Source organism: Falco naumanni, chromosome 1 (genome assembly GCF_017639655.2).
Source record: "Falco naumanni isolate bFalNau1 chromosome 1, bFalNau1.pat, whole genome shotgun sequence".
NCBI lineage: Eukaryota > Metazoa > Chordata > Aves > Falconiformes > Falconidae > Falco > Falco naumanni.
The window spans coordinates 40,901,154-40,924,530 of NC_054054.1; the positions used below are offsets into that span (position 1 = coordinate 40,901,154).

The 23,377-nt window shown below is 50.9% G+C and overlaps 2 protein-coding genes across 5 annotated transcripts; both read left to right on the forward strand.

Moving 5' to 3' along the window:
- Nucleotides 1-1,642: 1,642 nt before the first annotated feature.
- On the forward strand, nt 1,643-13,090 carry FASTKD5 (FAST kinase domains 5). Of its 3 annotated transcripts, none has more exons than XM_040591006.1 (3): nt 1,643-1,708; nt 6,033-8,421; nt 12,994-13,090. In XM_040591006.1, exons 2-3 carry the CDS (start codon nt 6,071-6,073, stop codon nt 12,995-12,997), a joined length of 2,355 nt encoding a protein of 784 aa, XP_040446940.1. In that variant the 5' UTR covers nt 1,643-1,708; nt 6,033-6,070; the 3' UTR covers nt 12,998-13,090. The 3 variants fall into 3 exon arrangements, with proteins under 3 accessions (XP_040446940.1, XP_040446931.1, XP_040446922.1); XM_040590997.1 differs by lacking the exon at nt 12,994-13,090 and adding an exon at nt 9,317-9,395; XM_040590988.1 differs by lacking the exon at nt 12,994-13,090 and having other exon boundaries at nt 6,033-8,778.
- Nucleotides 12,994-21,642, forward strand: UBOX5 (U-box domain containing 5). 2 transcript variants are annotated; one of them, XM_040591018.1, is made up of 4 exons: nt 12,994-13,090; nt 14,978-16,160; nt 19,106-19,267; nt 20,735-21,642. In XM_040591018.1, the coding sequence occupies exons 1-4, from the start codon at nt 13,037-13,039 to the stop codon at nt 20,944-20,946; spliced, it is 1,611 nt and encodes a 536-aa protein (XP_040446952.1). In that variant the 5' UTR covers nt 12,994-13,036; the 3' UTR covers nt 20,947-21,642. The 2 variants fall into 2 exon arrangements, with proteins under 2 accessions (XP_040446952.1, XP_040446962.1); XM_040591028.1 differs by lacking the exon at nt 20,735-21,642 and adding an exon at nt 19,494-20,711.
- Nucleotides 21,643-23,377: the final 1,735 nt, after the last annotated feature.

Sequence of the window (23,377 nt, forward strand, 5' to 3'; positions counted from 1 at the left end):
CGCCCCAGAGAAACCTCCACTGTGCTGAGGCTGTAAGGCTGGCAAGGGAGATGGTTTGAGGGAGCTGCTGTACGGGCTGCAGGGAACAGGGCAGGGAGGTGTGGGATGTCCAGCACTGGCCATACCAATGCTGGGTTGGAGAACACGACTGCTTCCGTGCCAGGAGTGGCTGAAGGAGTGGAAAACACAAGCAGTCAAAATGCAGCAAATCCATGCTGGATCCCTGGATGGTTGGGGTAGGGAGGAGGATGTAGCCAGGGAGGAGGTTTTGGAGGCTGACCACAGGCCCAGGCTAATTTTGCCTTCCCTCACAACCAGGGAGTTAACCCGATGTCCAAAAAATCCCACCAATTCAGTTTTTTACTCAAATGAATCCTACCCCAGATGCTTTGTCAGCAGCACATTAAAGCAACGTTTAGATCAAAATTATTTTTCTAAAAACCCCTCAACAAACTCAGCACTTTTCCCAACACCACCTTTGCTAGAGAGCGCCTCCTGTCCTCTCATGACAAAGCTGATGCCCCCCGAGGGCAAAACAAGTGTGTTGGGGACTCGATCATTTCCCTCAGACCAGGTTTAAGGTCTGAGGTGCCATCAGCAAGTTTTGGGGTTTTTTTGGTTTTATGTTGGTTGGTTGGGGTTTTTTTACTTTTTATTTTAGTTCACCACAACCAGCATGGCTGTCTTCCAACTTCATCTGGTCTCCTAGAGATGCGATTTCCTCAGTTGCCAGAGGATAAAAAGGCTGACGTGAAGGAAGAGGTGGAAAAGGAATCCACCAGGTAGAAATTTTAGGAAGGGATGCAAGCACTAAGTCTATGTGCCAAGCCCTGCTTAATGTACTCCCATGCTCAAGGCCTTATTGGTGCCAATGCTTAAAGCCCAGGGTGGAGAAGAGAGAGATATCTGGGCACAGCCGAGCCTTGAATATTTGAAACACTCCAGGTCTGCCTGGCCGCAGCACTGGCCCACTGGCCCTGTGTGGTCCTGCTCGAGCAGGGTCTGGCACCTAATGATCCCCCCACGATCCCTTCCCACCTCAGGCACCCTGGTCCCGTCGGTATAGCAGCAGAGAAGAGCACCAGCCTCCGCCAGGCTCCACTCCCAGCCTCCAGTACCCCCAGACATGGAGCAGCCCCCCACAGACCCCAGCCGGGCGCCTCCCGTCGCTGCTCACCCCCCGCAGACAGGGGAGGCCCAGCCGGGGGGGGGGGGGGGGGGGGGGGGGCGGGCAGGCCCAGCCGCGGGGGGAGAGAGGGGGCGAGGCCCAGCCGGGGCGGCGTGGGGAGCGAATCCTAGCCGGGGGGGAGCCAGGCCCAGCCGGGGCGGGGAGGACAAGCTCTCCGGGTTCCCCGCCGGGCCTACGGCTACTGGGGTCGGGCAGGCCGCCGCCTGAGCCCTGCCTGGAGCGGAGCAGGGGGGGAACCGAGCAGCCGAAGCGCCACCAACCCCCCAAGGCCCGCCCCACCGAGTCACATGACTGCCCCTGCCGCATCACGTGGGGCCGCGCGGCGCGCCTCGGGCGCCACCTGCCGCCCGTTCGCTCCGCTCCCGCCGTTCACACCCACCCCCGGCACCCCCTCGGCTTCCGTCCGGCCGGAAGTGTGTCACCATCAGGTGGCCGGAAGCGGTGGGAGGCAACGGGGGCGACCGGGCGGAGGGGCTGGCGGGCGGCAGGGCCAGAGCCGGCGGCGAGCGCCGGGCCCCGGTGAGTGCGAGCGGGCAGCGCGGGCCGCCCCGTCCCCTTCTCCCCCTGCCGTCCCCTCAGCGGCGGGCCGCGGCGGCCGGCACACGCGCATGCGCCCAGCCCCCACGGCCCGGGGGCAGCTGCGGGGGCTGCACGGCCCGGGGGCCGGGCTGTACATGTATTTTATATATATATTTATGTAGGGACGGCCGTGTGGGTAAGTAGCGGGACTCGGGTTTGCAGCGGGGGCCGCGCCTGGCGGCCGCTCTGCCCCCCGGTGGTAGAGGTGCCGCCGGGGACGTGAAAGGGAGGGCGAAAAACAAAAGCACCAACAAAAAACGTGGCGGTTTGGCACTCTGACGGCGTGATCCGCTGGGGGAAAATGCTTTTGCTGTGATTTTTTTTTTTTTTTTTGTCTCTTCAGCCCAGGCACGGCGGTTAACTGTAGGCTCTTGGCCAAAACGAGCCGTGTAACCCCCAGCTTCACTGCCAGTGGTGCTGGGCAGGGGGAAGCACGGGCTGGGGCAGTGTGCTGCAGTGGTGGGTGGTCTCCTAGCATGGGTCCTGTGAGGGTTTCCTAGTGCCGCTGAAAGGCCCTTTGAGTGTTTCAGAGGCACAGACAGCATTTCAGGGTGCATCTGTATCCCCCTTCACGGGGCTGATACTCCAAGGCGGGTGGCATCCCTCCAGGAATGTTGTTTTCCCTGGTGTTCAGCTAACGCTCAGCTGTGCAGTTGCGCTCTTGGCTGAGAGCTCAGCTCTAAGTGTGACACGCAGACACATACACAAAGATGTTTTCATCCCAGAGGACCTCCACAAAGTGTATTTGCAGCCTGCAGGGCCCAGCTCCAAAGCTCGCTTTCTGACCGGCTTTTTTGGAGTCACTGGAAGTGAAATTTCTGGAGAGATTTGCCTGGAGGTGGGAAGGAGTTTGGCTGTGTTTGAACAAGAGAAGCGCAGTGGGAGGAGGAAGGAGGCTGATTATTCAGGGTAACAGGAAGAGAGGAACATTGAGGAGAGGTGTAGGTTGAGCTGGAAGAGAAATGCTGTAGAAACTTCAAAGATCACAAAGATTTAGGCTACGGGTGGGTGACAGCCATGGGCAAAAGGCCATTTGGACCCAGCATGTTTCTTTCAGAGATGCTTAAAGTACCTAAACCCATGCAGACCTTGCTCCCCTGCACGGGATCTTCTCTTTTGCTGAATTTGGAGCCAAGGAGGAGAGCCATATTCTCTTTACTAAATAGCTTCCCAAATGTGTCATGGCTTAACACTAAACTACATAGATGGTATTCTTAGCAGCACGCACCTTCAGAGCCTCCGGTGTGCAAATGCTGTGACTTTGATTCTCTGTCTTTGAAATTAGGCTGTTGTCACCGAGTAGGGTGTTTCTGGTAACAGCAGAGTGCTGAATTTCTTAGGTAGTATCACCTTTCAGCAGCAAATAGAAATTGTTTTCAAGAAATGGCCTGTCTCTCAGTAATACAAAAATAGATAGAAGACATGCAAAATAAAAGTCAGACAAAGTCTGCCAGAAAGCCTGGGTTGGATAAACCTCCACTTGTCTGGGATCATTTTTGCAGCTTGAACCAGCCTCTCTGGGTGTCCTCCAGGACAAGCACTGTGAGGTGCCAGGAGAGGAGACGATGTCAGAGGGGATGGGGTCTCCGTCCCCCTGCCATGGTGCAGACCTGAGCCTTGCCCACTTCATAGCTGCCTGTCTCCAGCCACAAAAATGGCATCCGTCACGTGTGGCCAGTTCAGGCTGGACATCACAGCCAGTAGAGCCAGAAATGGTATTTTCATTCTTTGTGCTAAGCAGGCAAGCTTTGAAATCTGGCTCCTTTTTGCTGCTGCTTCCGGCTTTGCAGGGTCTGGCCTGTGCCACAGCATCAGAGCTCTTGGGTTTTACTGTCCAGGTTCTGAGGGGGCTTTTCCTTTCCCCAGCTTACAAGACAGTCAGGAAGGGGTAGCGTCTCTCCTGCCTGTCACGATTTGATTTCTCATGCTGGAAGGGGACAGCCACAGCCTTGCAGCTGCCTGGCTGGCAGGCAGTAGCACAGCTGTAAGAGTCAGCAGTGCCTGGGGTCTGTGGAGCAGAGCCTGGTCTGCACCAGCAGGCTGCCTCATGGTGTACTTTGAGATCCAAATAAGGTGTCCAGCAAGCTTAGCGACTATTGAGTGTCTCACAATATTTACCAGCCATTTACTAGTCACCTTAGAAATGCATTGGCCTCTTTCTTATACCTTCCTCCTTGTGTGGCTGTGTCCAGAAATTTTAATTTTAGCTTGCCTTCCCTCTTTCCCCCGCACCATGAGCCTCTTGTTCTCCACCCAGGTGAACACCCAGGTTGCTTTTTTCACCTCTCCTGCCGGGGCGGCTGAGAGGGTTACTGCTCCAGCAGCTTCTCCTCACCTGCCAGCTGGTGGTTGCTGCCCCCAAGCTCTGCCTATGGAGCAGAGGATGTGAGATCTCCTTGGCTGCCTCAGCGCAAGTTGACTCAGTTGATCCCAGAGGGAGGAACTGAGCCACTTGACTTTGCACTAGAGCAGATCGGGAGCGTTCCTGTGCTAACTCTGTGCTGAGGTCCTGTCCTCAGACAGAAGCTGAGCTGCAGCAAGACAGAGGTACAGCTACCTGGGAGGAAAACAGCCTGCAGAGAGCAGCAGGTTGCTTGTGCCTGTGCCAGATCAGAGATGTCTTGCCTGCCTGTCTGCTCCTGTGACTGCTTTTGCTGCTGTGGGAGAATTCAGGGTGTGCAAGAGACAGCCGAGGCTGCTGCGGGGAGCCATCCCCACAACAGGCGGCACCCACAGCTGGCACCAAGAGGGAGCAAAGGGCATCACTTTGCCTCTCCCCATCCTCCCTCCCTTCCCATCTCACCCGTCCTTGAGAGGAGCTGATGCTTCATTATTGTGGTGCAGGAATAAGATCATCTAATGGGTCAGGGGAGACGTGGGGATTCTTGTACTCCAAAAAACCCAGATACTCAGTTTCTGTTCAGCCAGAGCCGCATGTGATCCCACTGCAGCCTTTTTCTGCTCAGATACCCCAGTCACACAGCTCTCACCCCACCTTTTCTTCCCCCAAGGTATCCATTTTGCTGCTGCAAAACGGAGTTTGCCTGCACTGGTTCAACATCTTGCTGTAGCCCTAATCGAGAAGCTGCACGTATAAGCAGAGCTCAGAGGGATGCCCGCAAAGGATTTATTTCCCCCATGTGGGGAGCACAGAGGCTAATGCGTATTGCAGTCACAGCATCTCTGCCAGGCTTTGGCTTTCCTGATTGCTTGGCACCCTGTGGTAGTGAGAGCACAAGGAATTTTAAAGAAGTAGAGAACGCCTGGTCTAACGTATCTTTGGGGTTGACCACATGTGGTGGGATAAGGGTGTGTTACACAGAGCGCTGACTTGGTGCTTTTTCTTTTTTAATCAGCATCTGAATCATCGTAAACAGGATCGTTTGGCAGCTTATGCAGGCTGGCAGCACACAGCTTAACTCCTGACAAATTTCTCATCCTCAGTCTCTGTGCTGTAGCTGGTTTAGGCAGGAGTTAGGAAGGCACCTGGCATTTTTAAGACTTCTGTACCCTAAAACTATGGGAAACGCTCCCAAGTCTGAAGTGTAAAGCTCTGTTCCGTCTGGTTCGCAACTCAGGATGTAACATCTTGTAATGATTTGTGTTACTTCTTCCCTGATCTTCCCCCACTTAGGCCCCACCTAGAAGGGCCATGTTTCTTCTTCCCACTATAATCTCTATCTGCAGGTTACAGGCCAGCTTTTACTCCTTGGACTGGTTTTGTGGAGACTTTGCTCACAGCCCCCACATACTGTCTCCAGGTTTAAAGAGCACTGCAACACCCTGGATATTTTGTGGCAACTTCTCGGGTGGTGGTTGGTATTCCAGACTACGGTGGCTGAAGTAGCAGAATGCACTGAATATGTAAAGTCTCTTTGACGTTGCAGTTCTACTGCAAAAATATGTTTTCATTGTTTAGAATGAAAGAAAAGCAGTTTGGGTCTTTTGAAAATGAAAAAGAGATTACTTTCTTTTCTTTAACTCCCATAGTCTTTGCTGGTTACTTGTGGCTGCTGAGTAGCAGGGAATACCCAACTGCCGTGTACCCCAGCTTCGGGTATGTCAGGTCACCTGGGTGCTTGTTTTGAACTGCCTTTGCATGAGGTGATGTTCGATAGTGGCTGCCTTCCAGCTTTGCAGGGAAACAGTTGCCCTGCCTAGGGGAAGCACCGACATCGCCTCGCTTTCGGTAGCGTAAAGGATAGATTAAAAAGTGCTTCATGTTAGGTGGAAGCCACTCATTCTTCGTCTGCCCTTTTTTCAGTACCTGGAAGCAATTCTGACCCCAGTAAATTGTGATCCATGGCTACAGTGCTAATATGCCGAAGATTTCCAAGACTGAGCAGGGTGACTACATTTTCAACTACAGCCAAGTGCAAGGCTGAGAGCAGAAGCAGCAAAAGTAAGCAGAAAAAGGAAGAGAACCCAGAATCAGCCAACACCACAACCGAATCTGTGGCTACAATCCAGCTGCTGAATCCACTGGACTACAGAGTATTCTATAACCCATCTGCCTATGCCAGAAGCAGAGCTGCCTCCCAGCAGCACGCTGCTAGGAACAGTGGCCAGTCTCTCGGTGACGCTTTCACCAGCCCTGGCACCGCACAGGCTCAGCATGCGCTCGGTACCGTCTCTTCTCAAGCTTTGCCACCCACCAGCAGTGCCCTGCCAAAGGCCAAGTCCAAGCCACACTTAGAGCAGACCATCTCAGCGTGTCTCTCTGCAGCACAACCCACGGAGGAAGCAGAAAAGGAAAGATCAGAGATGCACAGCTCCAAGGATGACCCTCGCGTATTTCAGAAGGGGAGGCCCGAGTACAGATCTCTCAGCTACGACAAGTCTGAGCCAGTAGAGACCCTTCCTTTAGAAGAAGGTGACTCGATTTTACACAGTGTGGCTGTATGCCAGGGCAGCCAGAGCCCAGGAACCAGCACAGATTATTTTCACAAGCTGAGTCGTTTGCCAGTGGAACAGCACGCAGCGTTGCTGTCTGAACCCAGGTTTAATACGCTGTGTCGCCATGCTGTGAAAAACATCAGGTTGTTCAGTACTTCAGATCTCATTGATATTTTGAAGGCTTGCGTTCGTTTGGCTGTTCCACCCACCCACCCTCTGCTGAACGCGTGCGAGAATGAATTCTGCCGGCGGGTGTGGGACATGAACCTGGACCAGCTGCTGCTGGTGGCTGATTGCTGGCGCTGTCTGGAGCGTAGTGTGCCTTCCTACCTGAGCATTTTGTTCAGCTATGCCAACATGCACTGGAAAGAACTCACTTTGCCCCAGTTTGTTCAGCTTGTTTATATCATAGGTGAAGGCCGGAGGTCACCCGTGGATTTGATGCAGAAGATGGAGAGCATGATTTTGAAGTACTTGGACTCCTTCACCTTGGAGGAGGTGGGTGCCATCTGCTTAGGGCTCTTCAAGTCCCTCAGTGGTATCTCTGACCACGTCATGAGAAAAATTGCAGACAGAGTCTCCCTACAGATAGAAGACATGAGCACTTATGCTTTGGTGAACGTGCTTAAAATACTCCGCTACACTCGCATAGATCACCTACCCCTCTTGAAGGAACTTGGGAAGGTTATTCCCGCTCGGATTCCTAACACAAACATCCAGGGCATAATGCACATCACTCTTACCTGTTCATCCCTACACTACTTTGACGAAGGCATTATGGCTGCTGCAGCCATGTCTTTGCCTTCTAAGGTGACTTACTGCCGAAGCAAAGATGCTGCCAAGTTCTTGTGGTCCTTTGGATGCCTGGACTATGAACCTCCAAATGAGGAAGAGTTTTACTCCAGCCTGATAGAGCAGATGAATAGAAAACTCCATGAATTTGTGAAGTTTCCGGAGCATCTCCTTACTGGTTTGCTTGGCCTGGCATTTGTCAAACGCTTCCCAGAGGAGCTGATAGATTATGCTTTCAGGGATCAGTTTGTCCAGAAAACGAGAGGTAGTAAATATGAGCTCAAAAAGGACCTGTTCACGCTTGGTAAGAGTGTCGAAATCGAGTGCCCAAGCTACCAAGGCAACCGCCTTCCACCTCAGCTTTGTCGAGAGATTACTGAGATGGTTTTGAATTTTGCAGAGCAGGAAATCTACGTCAGACCTGAAATTGTGGAAGCCGTGTCTCTTCTCAAGAGCATGTTAGGTGGCCCCAACTATGTGAAGAGCCACATGATCCTGCCTCACACGAGATCGAGTGACCTGGAGGTTCATATGGACATGGATGGACATCCCATCCCTTTCAACTTAGAAAACCCTCTTGCAGATAAGAAACTGAAAGACATCGGAGTTAGTCTAACAGATGACTTAATGACTCAGCTTATAAAAGGGACCTCTAATAGCCAGTCCCCCATAGAAGTGGAAAATGATTGTAGAACTCATGGTCAGGGGAGAGGGGAAGAAGCACGAACACTGTGCGCGGGGGATCATGCTGTGCTCTCAGGGGGAGCTCTTATTGCAGGTGTTGGATTGCAAGTTGAGCCTAAACTGGGGCACTGTCTTGAAGCCACTCCATCTCTTAAACCAAATCGGCAGTCTCGGCGGGTGAAACTGGCTATTCAGGTGTCTAACCGAAACCACTACTGCTACAGCTCCAAGCGGCTCTTGGGACTGCACCGCATGAAACGGCGGCAGCTGCAGCAGCTGGGGTACGTGGTGGTTGAGCTTCCCTTCTGGGAATGGTTTCCTCTGCTCAGACGCACACGTTTGGAGAAACTGAGCTACCTCCATTACAAAGTGTTTGACCCAGCGCTGCTTAGCAGGGCTGGCTAGTCTGGTGTGGTGCTTGCTCAGAGGCTGACACAGCCTCAAAGATGCATCTTTCTTTCTGATTAGTGGTTAAAATGCTCTTTCAGTGTTGATTAAGTGTTTGGCAGGTGCTTTGTTTGCTCAGGCTGCCTTGCTGTGTTAGCCAGCTCTGCTCTGCTGATAGTTGTATGTCCCACACTCTCCTGTTGTACATAGATCCTCAAATGCTTCCGTGGCAAATAAAAACTACTGTCCTATTAATTTTTCTCCGTGGTTACTTTTTTTTTCCCACCCTAAATGAAAGGGGATGGATTTGGTCACTGTGAGAGCAGAACAGTGGTATTTGGGGTGGAATTGGGATGATTTTTTAGTCATGAAGCTGACCTGGGTGCCAGGAACACACGTACATATTTCCTTTCTGTTTCCGTCACCAGCAGGCTGGGGCTGGTAGGCAGCAGTCAGAGTTTATCCTTCAGGGGCTGTGGCTGAGCAGGACAGAGTGTGAACGCTGTGTGGTGAGATGAAAGCTGGGGCTGAGGGCTGGGGTGCTCTGACCCCGAGATGTTCATTTCGTGCTCACCTCTCAGCAATGTCTGACAGAGAGGCTTTGCACCCTGTTGATAATGTCTGCTGCCACATGGGGCTAACAAATCCACTTGGAGGTGATACCCCTGCCCGAGTGACAGTGAGTCTGTGCAAACTGGAGTGCAACCTCTAGCTGTGTGGAGCATCTCTTCTGGAGGCTGCTGGTTTTATCCGCTATCGCATGGCTCACACTGTTAGTTTCTTACTCAGGATGTGGCCCAGTGTCTGATTTCTGTATGCCATTCTGAAGACAGAGTTGCTGGCTTCTTCCTGAGCTTTCACGTGGTGGCTCTTTCCAAGAGGAGGGACATTTCCTGAGCTGCGCAGGGCAGACTCTGCTTCTGATCAGAGCTGAAGGGATTATTTCACATGGAGCAGCAGGTGAAATGTGCATTCCCACTGCAGCCAAGCTGTTCTGGCTATTTTGCAGTACTCCATTTCAAGGCATGCTGAGGTGGAGGATGGGGAAGACTGGTGGCAGTAAGCAGGTTGCTGTCCCGGGACAGATACTGTATATTAGCTCATTTTGGTTGCCTGGTTTAAAATGTCTGGGCTGTTCTTTTCCCTCTCCCTCAAATACTCGGTGTTATGGAACACCTTAGTTCAGCGTCCACTGGGTGTGCTCCTTACTGCCGCAGCTCCCTAGTTGTATGCAGGACACCAGGAGGGCACTTGGTGACTAGCTCCGGAAAGCTGGTTTTAAGTGACTTGTTTGAGATGACAGAGGATCTTGCTGGCGTAGAAAAATACAGAGTACGGTCCTTCAGTCTGCATTTCACTGCCTCAGTCAAAAGATGGTCATTCACCTTAGGGAAGGCATGAGATGGACACTTGTGTGACAGCCTGATGGCACTTCATAGTCTTTGAGTCCTTTGTGGTCTTTGAGCCTTTTGTTTTGGCAAGTAATGACTTTAGTAATGCAGTTCCGTGGGTGTTATATTTTTGAAGTGTTCGTAAATTCAGAACCACCTTCGTCCCACAGCCACGTGAGTTGTTGTTAGCAGAGGGGACATCCACACAAGTCTGGGGCATAATGGTGGCAGTAGCCGTGGGGAAACTACATCTGCTGTCCCATCCTATGCTTTTTGCAGAGATTTTTGCTGTCTGCATTTCCCCAGCTCTTGCTTCAGCTCAGGCTCTTTGCAAGAGGTGTCCTGGGCTCACTGTCCCCATCTGATTCCGGTCACTCCTGATCTGTTCCTCTCACCTGCTTTTGCCCACCCCTGCTGATTCTTGTACCCAGCCTTATTCTCTGGCCTCAGCTAGCCCCTTTACTTTCCTATTACAGTGTGTCCAGCCACTGCTCACTTTCCTTCTTTGCGTAGAATCTTAGTCCTAATCTCATTCCAGTTTCTGAGTTAATCTGTCCCTTCACCCCTGCTGTCTGTCTTCTGAGTTGTGTTTTCATGGGAAGAGTGAAAAAAACACGGCTACAGATGAAAGCCAACTCGGTGACCAGCTTTTGCTGTGAAGCAAGAGTGTGACAGAACTTTTCAGAAGAAGGGAGAGCAGTGACTTGGACATGCAGAATAATGCATTTTCTTATTGAGGTGTTGAACCTGGAAAAATTAGCCTGAGTTGTTAAAGTCTGTCAGGGTCACAAACAGGTAGGAGAGAATCCTATAAAATATACCTATATATACATACATAGCTCCTCATGCTGCAAAACAAGGAGCAACTGAATTGAAAGACAGCAAGTTTAGCGAGAGAATAAATCATTTGTAATTAACCAGAGGTAATTGCCACAGATTGTTAAAAGTATGGTAGAAAAGGATGAAGATGTAGAACACAGCCTCAGTAAGTGTCTTAGGCTTGGAAGAAGACGCAAGTCCTGAGAAGTGGCTTGCACCCATCCGTGGTTTGCCTAGCGTGAGACAGCACTAGGAAAGAGAGGGTTGCACAACTGCAAGTCCATGGGAGTATTTGGCATCTGCTGTAGGCAGGATCTCAGTAGGCAGTGGCTCACGAGAAGTGAGTTCTTAAAGTGATGGGTTTGCAGTGATGCAGAGGTGAAGGTGCCTCTCACGGCTCACTGTCGTTCAGGGAACGTCTCACCAAGACTCGCTAAATGCAAATGCACCAGTCTGGTCAGGTTGGAATGGAGAAATTTTCACCCTGGGAAAGAAATGTGAGAAGGAATAATATAGAGGGCGAATCTTGAGTCATTCCAAGAAAGGGAGCAAAGAGAGTTGATTTTGGGGTTTTTGTAATACCAGTGCTGAGGGCCAAGCTAATTTACCAGGCAACAGGTTCAAAATGAACCAAAAAGAGTAGTTCTGTCACACAGCCTGTAGTTAAACTGGCAATCTTACTCCCACAAGATGTGGGTGCCAAAAGTCAAACCGGTTTAAAAGCCTATTTGAACAATTCCTCACTGGCAGCCCTGTACTGGAAGCCTCTCAGGCTCAGAAAGCCAAGAAAGTAAGAGTGTGGGTTCGTGCTTGCCGTGTTCCTGTGTTTCCTGTGAGGAGCAGGAATTGCTGTTGATGGCTGTCAGGTGAAATACTGGGTTAGAAGGTATGCTGGTCTGGCCTGCTACAGTTCTTCTTGGCTTCACGACTGCTTCGATCCAGCATCTGCGTTGTCACCTTCGGGCTCCGCTCTCTGCAGGCTTGGCTTCTTTTGTGTTGATTTTTATACGTGGGATTTGTACTTTGGATACCACACTTCTCATTTCAGACTGTTGTGCTCAATCGCAGGCAGACTGCACCCGTATGCTTAGCAGGCAGAGTGAGCTCGTTAGCGCTCTGCATTTCACTGGCTGGACCGATGTGCCCCCAGAAGGCTAATTTCATTTTGGCTGAACGAACAACTTCAGTTGAGAATGATTAAAGGGCTTCTTGTTCTTGAAGAAAGCAGTGGGTTCCTGATTTGCAAGATTGCTCATGGCAGTGACACATTAAAACGAAGGTTAACGTAAGGTTAAGACATTTACTTTGCAGATAATTTCATTGTTAAAAAGGATCTGATATAACCAATTTGAGTCACATTTTTTTCAGTGGAGGAAAAGGTGTGTTCGCTCGGGTTTCATTAATGAACACTGTTGGAAGAATCGGCTGGGTCAGTGTTCGGAACACAGATAATCTCCCTCAGAGCTATTAAATGCCCTCTGCTCCCTCAGAGCTATTAAATACCAATTGTTAATATTTGTGTTTAATCTTCACTTACATCTGAGGCTCCCGAAGCCCTCAAGCAACATCTGTCTTTGCAGCAGCGGTGTGTTAATGCTGACTGGTGTTACTTTTGTCCCGAGATGCCTTGTCCGAGCCTCTTGTGTTGGGTGTTGTCCAAGAGCGCAGGCAGGTCCTGCCTTAAACTGTTGAAGGCAGCATATAGACATGGCAGGCAGGGGGAACTGGGTACGGAGACAACGCAGGCACTTCAAGGCCACACGGTGGGAGTGGACATCAGCTTTTTCCACCTTGTGGTGGTGAGGGGCCGCAGTGCTGAGTGCTCTGGTGGGTCACAGAGCAGCCCGGTGCCCTCCAGGTCCGCCTGCAGCTGCTGAGAGCTCACAGCGATTCCTTTGACAACCTGGTGTGTTATTGTTGCTTCACTGTACCTGCAAAACCTCTTGCATCTTTGACAAACTTCCTAATCGATTTGCTAGCCTATCCATAGGTAAGACATTTTTAGTTAAAATAGCCGTTTTCTCTTTGATGTTTCTCCAGGGGCTCACTAATTAATATTAACATGTTTTTTTCTCTCCAGCCTGTCTCTCCACCATAGTCTTTTGGTTTTTTATTGGCTTTACCTCCTGGACTCGGATCTGAGTTGCATTTTAGGAACTACGGAGCTTGTAATTGATACAGTCTGTGAAACAGGAGGTCCTTTCACTGTTCACTGATGTTCACTTTATTTTGCCTTTTTTTTTTTTTTTTGACAAGCTGAATCTGATGCTCAGAAAGTGACCTCTCTCCAACTGCCAAGATGGTAATAAACGTCTGTCTCCCACAGTTCAAGCCAAGAATCCACTGCAACAAGGTAAAATAATGATGTGTGAGGTTTTAGGGAGCTGGAGGGATGGAAGGGTTAGTTGGAAGTGGCATGCTGGACTGGTTAGGGCTGGGAAGGCTTGTCTGCTGCTCATCTGTGATAATTAGCAGTGTTTCTGGAAGACTGGTTTTGGCTGGCCATGCCAGGCTTTCCTGAGAAAACAAAACAGAGGCAACTAACAGCAAATTCCCATCGTTTTGTGTGGTCTGGCTGGTTCAGAGAGGGATTTTGATGTGGGAGGCTGTGTCTGTCCTCTGGCCGCAGAAGCACTGCAGACGGATGCAGGTAAAGCGTCAGCTTTTTAATCTGCAAAGCTGAGAGCATTTTTGACAATTAAAACCATTTCCTGGTGATGTAGGAGGGTTGTGATTTGGGTGGGTTTGCTCACAGCTTTCTCTTCCAAGCTCACCAGTCTCCTGTCATTCCCAGTAAGGTGGTTTTGTGAACTGATGTTTGGAATCTCTGCTCCTGGTTCCCAAATTCCCCTTTTGTGCTTCCATCTTGAGAGAGTCATTGATGTGCAAGCACTAAGAGAACCTGTGTCTGGGTGTTTGGGACCCGCAGCTCACATGAAGATAAAGTAGAGCTGAGGGCTCGGTACTTTGAAAAGTCAGTATTCAGAGATTTCCCAGAAGTTACTCTTCAAAATTTTATTTGTCCTGTGTATGTTTGGGTCAGTGTCTGCCAGGTAGTGTTAGAACACTGTACAACCTTGTGTGACTGCTCTGATGTGGCACACGCTGATTGTTGGAGGGGAAAAGCTCTAATTTTGCAGGATCTCATAACAAGACAGTGTTATGTGCTTACAGGTATGTGGGCTTTGACTTAAGATACCTTTTTACCTGCAGCATTACGGTTTGCCCTTTGTGCAGTACAATGCACAGCTCTTGACAATGTTTGTTGAACTTACTTTACAAGTACTTAATATTTTCACTCGGCATCGTCAGAATCTCTTAGGAACTTAACTCTGTTTTAATTCAAAGCCATTTGTGTAATTGTAAGTGTCCTCACCAACTCACACCCCAAAATCCAAGACCACCTTGGGTTTGTCAGTATTGGGCTGTAAAAACTGCAGTGCAGGTGTGACCGTCCATCCAGGTGGTGTGTGGAGAGACCCAGCCATGCTGCTGGGCTTTACTGGAAAGTTGTTGTAGGGTGACCGTATTAAGCAGGTGGAATAAATAGCTATTTCTTGCTGTTATTTGTTCATTTAGCAAGTGCTGCAGACTTTTTAGGCCCCAGGGCTTCCAGGACAGGGAATGGGTAGAGCCGGTCTGCCCAGGAGCAGAGCGGAGGGTGGGATTGCATGTTCTGGGAGACATGGGGTGGAACCCAACCTGGTTAGATGGATCGCCCTGAGAGATAGGTAGCGTTGATCCCAGAGCAGGAGAAGGCAGTCAGCTAGCTGGCCTTAAGAGATCCTGTAACTGTGACGCAGAGTACATTTCCACGTAGCAGGATAAGCTGACATAATGTTTCACCACTGTGGAAAGAGAGGAGGCTCCCGTCTCCCCCATGCACACGTGCTGTGCTCCCAGCCACACTCTCCCACTTGTTTTAATTCACTGACCCAGCCAAAACCACAAACCATCTGCAATTTTCCACTCTTCTAGCAGTTAAATCAGCTCTGCAAATGGCTGGCCAGGTAGCAGAGGGTGCAGAGGAAAGCAGATGGGGTTGCATGGCTGCAGGAGGGTGGGCATGGGTCTGCTTTGCCACAGCAGCTGGGATCTCTTGTGTTGTCTCAGCTGCATGCGAAACCACAACCTTGGTCCCTAGCTGATGTCATCTTGAGAATCTACGTAAGTGCTTGTGAAAGTAGTTTCCTTTTATTTTCTTACTTCAAATTAAATCTGGTTTTCTCCTGAAACACAGATTTCTGCTGATGGTTACGAAGTGGAGAATCTGATCTCTGAAGACCTTGCCAGGAGAAATCGTGGTTTCCGCAGCGAATACTTTATCAAACCTCCAGTCCATGTCACGATCTCTTTTCCCTTCAATATTGAGATCTGCAGGGTTAATATTGACATCTCATCCGGGGGATACCAAACCTTCTCCGGGCTCGAAGTTTACACCTCTACCTCATGCAATAAAACCTCTTGGCAGAGCCCTGAGGGTCAGTTCTCAGGTCTGGCCGGTCAGCCTGTGTCGGACAAAGACACTTTCACACTGGTGGGCAAAGCTGTCTTAAAAAATCAAAGCAAAGTGACGTTTGGCCACAGAGGCTTCAAGCCAAGGCCTCCCTTCCATCAGATGGAAAATGTCTTCTCCTACCCTGGCTCTGCATCTCAAGACCTCTGGAACAAAGGGCCCACCTCGCTGAGCAATGTGTCGCACTTAAAAATCTGCATCACCCACGTGGCCGGAGGTGGCCTGCCTTGCATTAAGAGGCTGGAGGTGTGGGGACAGCCTGCCAAATCATGCCCGCAGGAGGTGATCGAGGGTGTCTTTCAAGTGGCCTCCCAGTTCTTTGCTCAGGATGTTGGCAGCCTCAAGCCAGAACTTTGGACGCCTATGGAGAGCGACTGCGTGCCCTTCAGTGCCAACGACAGCGAGCAGCAGACCCTCCGCAAGCTGGTGGACGTTGTCCAAGACATCCCTGAAGAATTCCTGGACCCCATCACTCTGGAGATCATGACTTTCCCCATGCTCCTGCCCTCAGGGAAGGTGATCGACCAGACCACGTTGGAAAAGTGCAACCGGAGTGAGGCGTCTTGGGGCAGGGTACCCAGCGATCCTTTCACTGGGGTGGCCTTCAGCCAGCACTCGCAGCCCCTACCTCACCCTACCCTCAAGGCCAGGATAGACCACTTCCTCTTACAGCACAGCATCCCTGGCACCAACCTGCTCGGGAGGGCGCATGCCTCGGAAATGCTTGTACCTTCTTCCGTAACAATGTCTTCTCTGAAGAGGAAAATGGACTGTATGGATCAGAGCTCTGTGCAGCCACCTTATTTTTCTTCTACAAACTTACTTGTCACGTCTACCTCAGAGAACAGTGCTAAAAAAATGAAAACTGACAATGACTCACATTTGATCCAAATGGACTGTTCGACAGGTATTGTGGCTCCCTAAGTCACTCCTGTTCTTGAGTGTCTTCAGAACCCAGGGCAGTGTTCAAGTCAGGAGGCTCCAGTACAGATTCCTGTCCCGCCTCTAGAAAGCTTTAAGGCCGTTGTATTTTGCGGTTGATAGATGTCGCGGAAGTCAGGTTGTCATCAGATTCACCTCCTCTCTCCTCAGCACAACCTGCCACCCTGGATGGTGTTGGTTGCCATTCTCTTTCACTTCTCATCTCTAGGCTCGTCGCTCTCGCTGTGTTGCCCGTACAGTCTGCTTCACAGCCCTCTTGTTTCCTCAGGTCACTGTGTTTCCCTTTTAGTTTGTATTTCCTTTCTCCTCCTTGCTTTTAAGCCACTGTCCATTTGGAGACAATGTTTTTCTCACAGTGTGCTGGCTTGAAGTTTCTTTATTATAGGTGATCTATTATCCCAGCTGTCCGATATGTTCTTGCATCAGCAAGAAAAAAGGCAACATCAGGAAATGTCTAGTGGTGCAGTGGGGATGGCACGGGGAGTGGATCCTACCACGAGGAGTGAGGTGAGGAGGAAAGCAGGAATGGGGCACTAATCCTGCTCCCAGATTTCCCTGGCCAGGCATTGCCAGCCTGGGCTCTTGGTGCAGCTGGTTCCCTGCATGCTTGGTGTCATTGCACAGATTGTGTCCCTGGGAGACACGCTGGCTCCTTACCTTCTCGCAGGGCTGCTCTTGCTGGGGCAGGGGCTGAGCCTGGGGAGCCTGTCGCTGCACAGCCTCTGGTCTGTGCCAGTGCAGCAGCGCAAGGGCTTGGAACAAACGGCAGTAAGGGAATTGCAGGCAGTGCTGCCTTCAGAGCAGGGAGGAGAGGACAGCACAGGCTGGGAGAGACTTGCAAGGAGTTTGCAGTTAGTTAAAGCAGAAAACCAGGTAGAGATGTCAGGCAAGGGATGTGACTTGTGTCTACCGGGGAAGGAAATGGGCACTAGTTTCCTTTTATCCTTGCTTTTCTCAGCAATCTGGTAGCAGCACTGCTGGGCATGAGCTCCAGGAGGCAGAAAAACCACCCAGACCTGCGACGCTGAGATAAATTCCCTGAAAAGCCGAGTGGTTTCACCCACCGCAGTCCTCAGCCATGCCATAGCTTCTGACCAGGCAGGCAAGGCAGCACTGTAGCAGCGCAGATAAACCTTTGGATCCACTGAGTGCTGGGAGCAGGTGTGTAGGATACCCTTTGTAGGTCCAGCAGCATTCAGGTGCTGGGGCAGGCAGGACTGGTGAGGAGGTGACAATCTTTAGAAAGCAAGGATGATCTGTTTTTTAAATACCAAGGAGAGTCAAACCTCTCTCCCCAAAATCTGTTTGCTCTTTGTGGTTTGTTCTCTAATGACTCAGCTTCCAGCCCGTGGTGAAGAGCGTGGCTCCCAGGCAATTGCTCCTCTTGACTCCACGCTAGATCTTTTGCCCAAATCCACATCTGTTTTGCCATGTTTGCTTTCTCCCTTGTTGGCACAGGAATTCCTGAAATGTATTGGAGTTGCTGGTCGCACAACTGTTATGTGGCTATAACTACTGCGTACAGCAACACTTACATCTTCTCTCTGGTATCATTAAACTTGAGCTACCGCTTTAGGTAATAATCCCACTGGAGGAGGAAGGTAAGCTTAAGCTGGGAGGTGGGAAAGAGACGTCTTTAGCAACCTCATATTTAGATGAGCTTGAAGAGATCAGCCGTGTCTGTGAGGCCTTCTGTTGCAAGCAGTCTGGTCTGAGTAGGACGGTACAAACACGCGGTGCGTGGGTATCTTCTGGTCGTGTAAGGGCTCTCTCTAGGCAGGTAAGTCACGTTTTCTTGTGTTGTCGTCTAATGTAGTGGTCTGTAACATGGCAAAAGGTGGCCCACGGCTTCTGACTGCTGTTAATGCCTGCTGATACCTGTCACTCCCTTTACCTTTCTCCCCAGATCTCCCAAAAATATTTCAAGGAAAAAGCTTAGATGGTCATTTGATTTTAAACAAATTCTTTAAAGACTGGGTTGAAAATAATTGGTGTTTGGTGGTAGCAGAAAGAGTAGGAAGAAGTCAAACTGCACATTTCTGCTCTGATCTCAGTCTAGAGCTCATTCAGTGTTTTAGGAGGAATCATTAGTTATTTTTATTGCAGAGGCGTGTGACAGCTCCCACTAGGAATGTGCCCCAGCCCCACAGGAGCAGGGACTGCCCTGAGAGGGGTCCTGGAGCTCCCAGGGGAGCTGTGCCTGTACATAAATGAAAGCACAGTGCTCGGCCCAGGGAGCTCATGCTTCAGTATTTCGTCAGCCTTGATTGCTGTAGCAAATGTGCAGCACTAATTCAGAAGTCTTCCTTTGGGAGATGGGTTTAACAGAATTAGTGATGCAGACAACATTCTCTTAATGCATAGTCTTAATTAATGCCTTCAGTATCACACAGGACAAAACACTGCAGGGAAGGGTCCAGCCCTGTGCCTTTGGCTTTCTCCCTTGACTCAGAACTGGGACAAAGAGAAAAAAATTAGTCCCCCAGATTTTGCTAGTGGCTTCAGCGTTCCCAGTTAGCTGCACGGAGCAAGCCTGGGACCCTTGGTGGAGCAGGCTGAGGGAGCTGCCCAGGCAGTTTCAGAGAGAAACGGCTTTCTGGATTAGTTGGCTTTTTGCCCTTTTTCAGACCTGCAGATACAAGCCAGCACATGGGGGTTGGTTGGCCCTGGGGCATGACGTGTACGTCTGATGGTAATCTGTAGAACTTTTCATCTTTAGGATCCAAAACAGATGAAGCACTACGTCCCCATCCTGGCACCGTGACAGGGAAAAGAGGCCTCTCAAGAAAACAAGTGCCAGGGCTCCTAAAATCCTGAGTGTTGTCCCAAAGGTTTAGAGGCAAAGCAGCATTTCTGTTGCGCATTCTTTTTCCCAGCATCCGCTTCTTGAGCTTGTGCTTCTCTTTGCAGATCTGGTCTCTCATGAACAAAAACTGTCAGAGAGTTTGGACACTGCCTTGAACTCGGCGCTCAGCTCAATGCCCTCATTTACGGCCAAGCTGATGAAAAGCCAGCAGCAGGCACAGAGCGAGGGTGGCTGCAGCAGTTCATGGAGTGTGGACACAGTCCTCGGTAAGCAACAAGCACCTCTGCTTCACCTTTGGGAGTGAGAGAGGAGAAGGGAACTGGGACTATGTTAACAAAGAGATCTGTGCTGCTGCTTGGCATCTTTCTGTGCATCTTCAGACCCCAAAATATTATATATATAAAATACTATATTGTCTCCCAGCAAGCTTAACTTAACAATCCCTAACTGCTGCTTTTTCATCTCAGTGAGTTTAATGGTTTATTCTCCCAGTGAGGCAGGTTAGACCTTGTTGACCTCCAGAAAGTGGGGTGTGTTGTCTGTGTCCAGTCAGAGCAGACTTCAGCAGGAGTCCTACGATTTGCCCGCGTTGATGGCTGTCACTTGTCTGCGCCGTCCTAGGACAATCCTGGATGCATTGCGCTGGGACACGGCGCTCAGCCCAGCCTGCAGCAGGTCAGCGCAGACTGAGAGCTTGCCCCACGTCAAGGCTTTGGCTGTTCCCAGAGCTCTGCAGTCTGGGCTGCGTGGCTTAAATGTTGCCTGTTAGCTCCACAGAGCAAGCTGGGGAGTTGCTACGTGGGTGGGGAGTGAGTGGTGCAGAGATGCAACTGGAGAGATGTAAATATATCACATACCATGTAGCATGCTGACCCTTAACAGGAACAGGTAATGGTAGCAATGCCACGGGCCAACCAGCCAGGTGTGTGCCCAGAATCCCACCAGGTTGGAATGTATATCAGCCAGGCTGTTGAGTCCTCGCAGTTTTCATCCCACCTGCTAGCTAGGTGTGCTAATCCAGCTGTGTATGCATTCCCAAAATTATTTCTTTGGGGTGCAGGGAGGCACTGAACCTTCGTATATCCCTCTGTGGGCCAGTTCCCTAACTGCTGGCTTGCTCTTCTTCCCCAGGCGAGGATCCACCTGCTCATGGCAGAGAAGAGTGTTCAGAGGGACCAAGTGACCCTGAGAAAGGGCTGGGGCTGTGCAGCACCCAGTGGCTGCCTGTCTCTCTAAATAAATTTTGCTGTTTTGCTGTGACATTAAGCTATTAAGCTTTTTCCTGTCCCTTTAAAATTGCAGCTGTTGAAGAGTTGACTGAGTAGCCCTTGATAGGTAGTGTGTGACAGGAATGCAAAGTGACACCTAAAGCATTTCACTCGGGAATCAGTGATCTTAATCCGAGCACTGGAAAAGTGGAAGGGAGGCTGATTTAGTCTCAGTAAAAGTGAAGAGCCCTTTACAGTCATCCATCCTCAATTAAAAGCCTGATGGTGCAAATGCTGATGTGATCCAGCCCCTTCTGAGCACAACCTGCCCCAGCAGCTAGACTGTTCCCTTTCCCGAGGTCAGAGAAAATGGGCCGTGGTCCTGAGCCACGAGCACCTGCAGCTGTGCCGTATGCCTGCAGAAAGGGGACCTGGGCTCGTGAGGCAGGATTGGGCACGTAAGGGGTGGCACAGCGTGGACTTGTCACCCCCCCGACTGAGCCATTTCTCCTGTCCCCTTTGCAGAGCACGGCAGGAGCAGCCAGACCCAGGGATGCGCTTCCTGCGGGAAAACCTTCTCCTCTTACTTCAAAACGGAGCCCGTTTACCAGCTTCCCTGTGGCCACCTCATGTGTCGCCCGTGCTTGGCCGAGAAGCAGAAGTCTCTGCCATCAATACTGTGCGGGAATTGTAAAAGGTCGGCTGCCTCACACGATGTCCGGAGGGTTCACTTCTGACCCCTTGGCCGCCGGAGCCTGCCGGGAGGACGAGGACAAGGAGCCGCCGCTGTTCCCTGTGTCTGTATTGATCTGCAGGAGGATGAAGGCCTTTGGTGAGCTTGACAGATGAGCACCCGTAACGGCAGAGAGGACTTGGTCTTCTTGTGCTTACAGAGTAGTGGGGGGTGGGGGGTTAGAGCATCGCGCCAGAGCAAAGCGATCCGAGGATAATAAAAGCCATAGCTTCTTTAGCAAGGAATATGTATTTATACGGAACTGATTTCCACCTGTCGCACCCGCCCTCTTACCACCATCCCAGTGGCTCAGTGGTTTAGCATAGGTGCCTTTTGGACTGTGAGTTTAGCTTTCCTGTGAGTTAAAACCATTTACACATTTGACGAGCAGCCATTCGGTCATGGACCAGGCGAAGTCCTTGTGATTGACAACATGCAAGCTACCTGACTTCTCCCCTTCCCTGCCTCACCCCCCTCCTCCTTGCGGTGCCCTCGCACTCATCCTGGAGTCCAGCATCACAAAGAGAGGCCATGGTTAACACGTGAGTAACTGGCAGCAGTCTCATCCTGCTCATACAAACTCTTGTAGAAAAGCCATCACATTACACCAAATGTCACTCTCTGTTTATGTCATGTGACTGGACCAGCTCCTGTCTGGCTGATAGACATTTAAGCCTTAATAAAATTATGTTTAAAGTCATGTTCTCTCTCTGACTTGTAATTGCTCGCATTGTGCATCTTAGTGATTTTGTGGAGTGAATCTCTTTGCAGAGTACTGAATAAATGGGCTGAAAAAGCGAAGCTGGCACAAAGGATGTGCAGCCCGATGAGTTTTAGAGGGGTTATTGCAGCAGCCGCATGGACCATCACAGGACTGAGGCTCAGATACCTAAACCTGAGGAGGTCTGGTCTTCAAACAGCTGTTCAGCAAAAAGGAGGAAAATCACTCGGATCCATTCTGTCTCCAGCGTGTCCTCGATGTGCAGAGGGTAAGGTGACAGCAGAGGGGTTTGTCACCTGTGTAACCCCCTGCTGTTGCCACTTAATTGGCAATTTCTCTCTGCGGAGCAGATGTTGCTCACTGATGTTCTGTGCCAGTTTCTCGGGTGACGAGCCTCCAGCTGACTCAGCTCACCTTTGCGTATAATACCTTTATTCTCTTAAAAGGCACCTACTTACAGAGCAACACATGATGTTCATGGCTTTCTAGTCACGTGAAACCGCAGTCTCATCAAACGGCTCAAACACGGCTTGGTGTCAGCACCAAACTGATGCTGGGCTTTGCCTCAGTGGGAGTGTATAATCCGTCTCCCATTTGTAGCAAAAACAGGGAGTCCCCCATCTTTAAATGGTTCGGCAAAAGAATTTCTAAAAATCCCACAGTTCAGAGGCAGCAAAAACCCTCTGAATTCGGTGCAGGTGGTGTGTGTGCAGCGCACCAGCCCCCTGTGATTCAGTGTGATTCTCACACCTCCTCCGCCCTGCATCTCTGGGGAGCGATTGCTGCCGCCGGAGCTCCCCATCCAACACAACCGTCTCCTCCTGCTCCGGCGCTCACGAAGCTCGGTCGCCTCTGACGAAACCCAAATTCGCTGGCTGAGCCAAGCTTCTTTCCTGCCCCAGCCGGTGGGCAGCAACCAGGCTGGGAGCCATCTCACTGGGGCTGAGGGAGAGTTATCTCCTGAGGTTCCCTTCGCTCTCCAGGGAGGGACAAGGAGTGAGCACGGAGCCTGACAGAGCAGGGCTTGGAAGGGATGGGATGGCAGGGGGGTGTTGTGTGGCCCCCCCTGCTCGGAGTAGGGCTTACCACCTTATATCAGATTTCTCAGAGCCTCCATCCACCCAGCTTCTTAACCCTGTAGGACCTCTTGGCAGCAAGTTTCAACCCATGTGCCCCCTCTTGCTGACGCAGGGAGGGGGAAGGGATGAATTTCCCTCCGTGCCCACCTCCCATTGCTCAGGGATGGAGCTTGTCCCCCCAGCTGGGCGTGAGCCCTCCTGATCACTCCCCTTGCAAACAAGCACCGAAACCCCTGTGGGCAGCAGAGACCCTCTCTGCACCCCAAGAAGATGGGCTTGGTGGTAGGTGACACATAGCCAGGACTTGCCATGGTGTCTTCTACCAGGAACCCCCCTAAAGCTCCTTTGCAGAACAAGCAGGTGCCACCAGCAAGTTCCTTTCTCAGCACAGAGCCTGTCTTCTCTTCAGGAGGTGGGGTTGGCCTTTGGCTGAAGGCCTTAGCAATTTCCTCTAATGTTCTCCTCCAACTGCTTTTAGGAGGCCAAATCCATCCCTCGCTGGCCAGTGACCTCCTGATGTGACGTCTGCATCCCAGCAGGCTGGATTTGGACGGACAAGAGACAAAGGCAGCACCCCAGCAAATCTTGACATTGGCTGCGCTTCATTTTCTAAACGAGCATCAAAGCTATTTTTC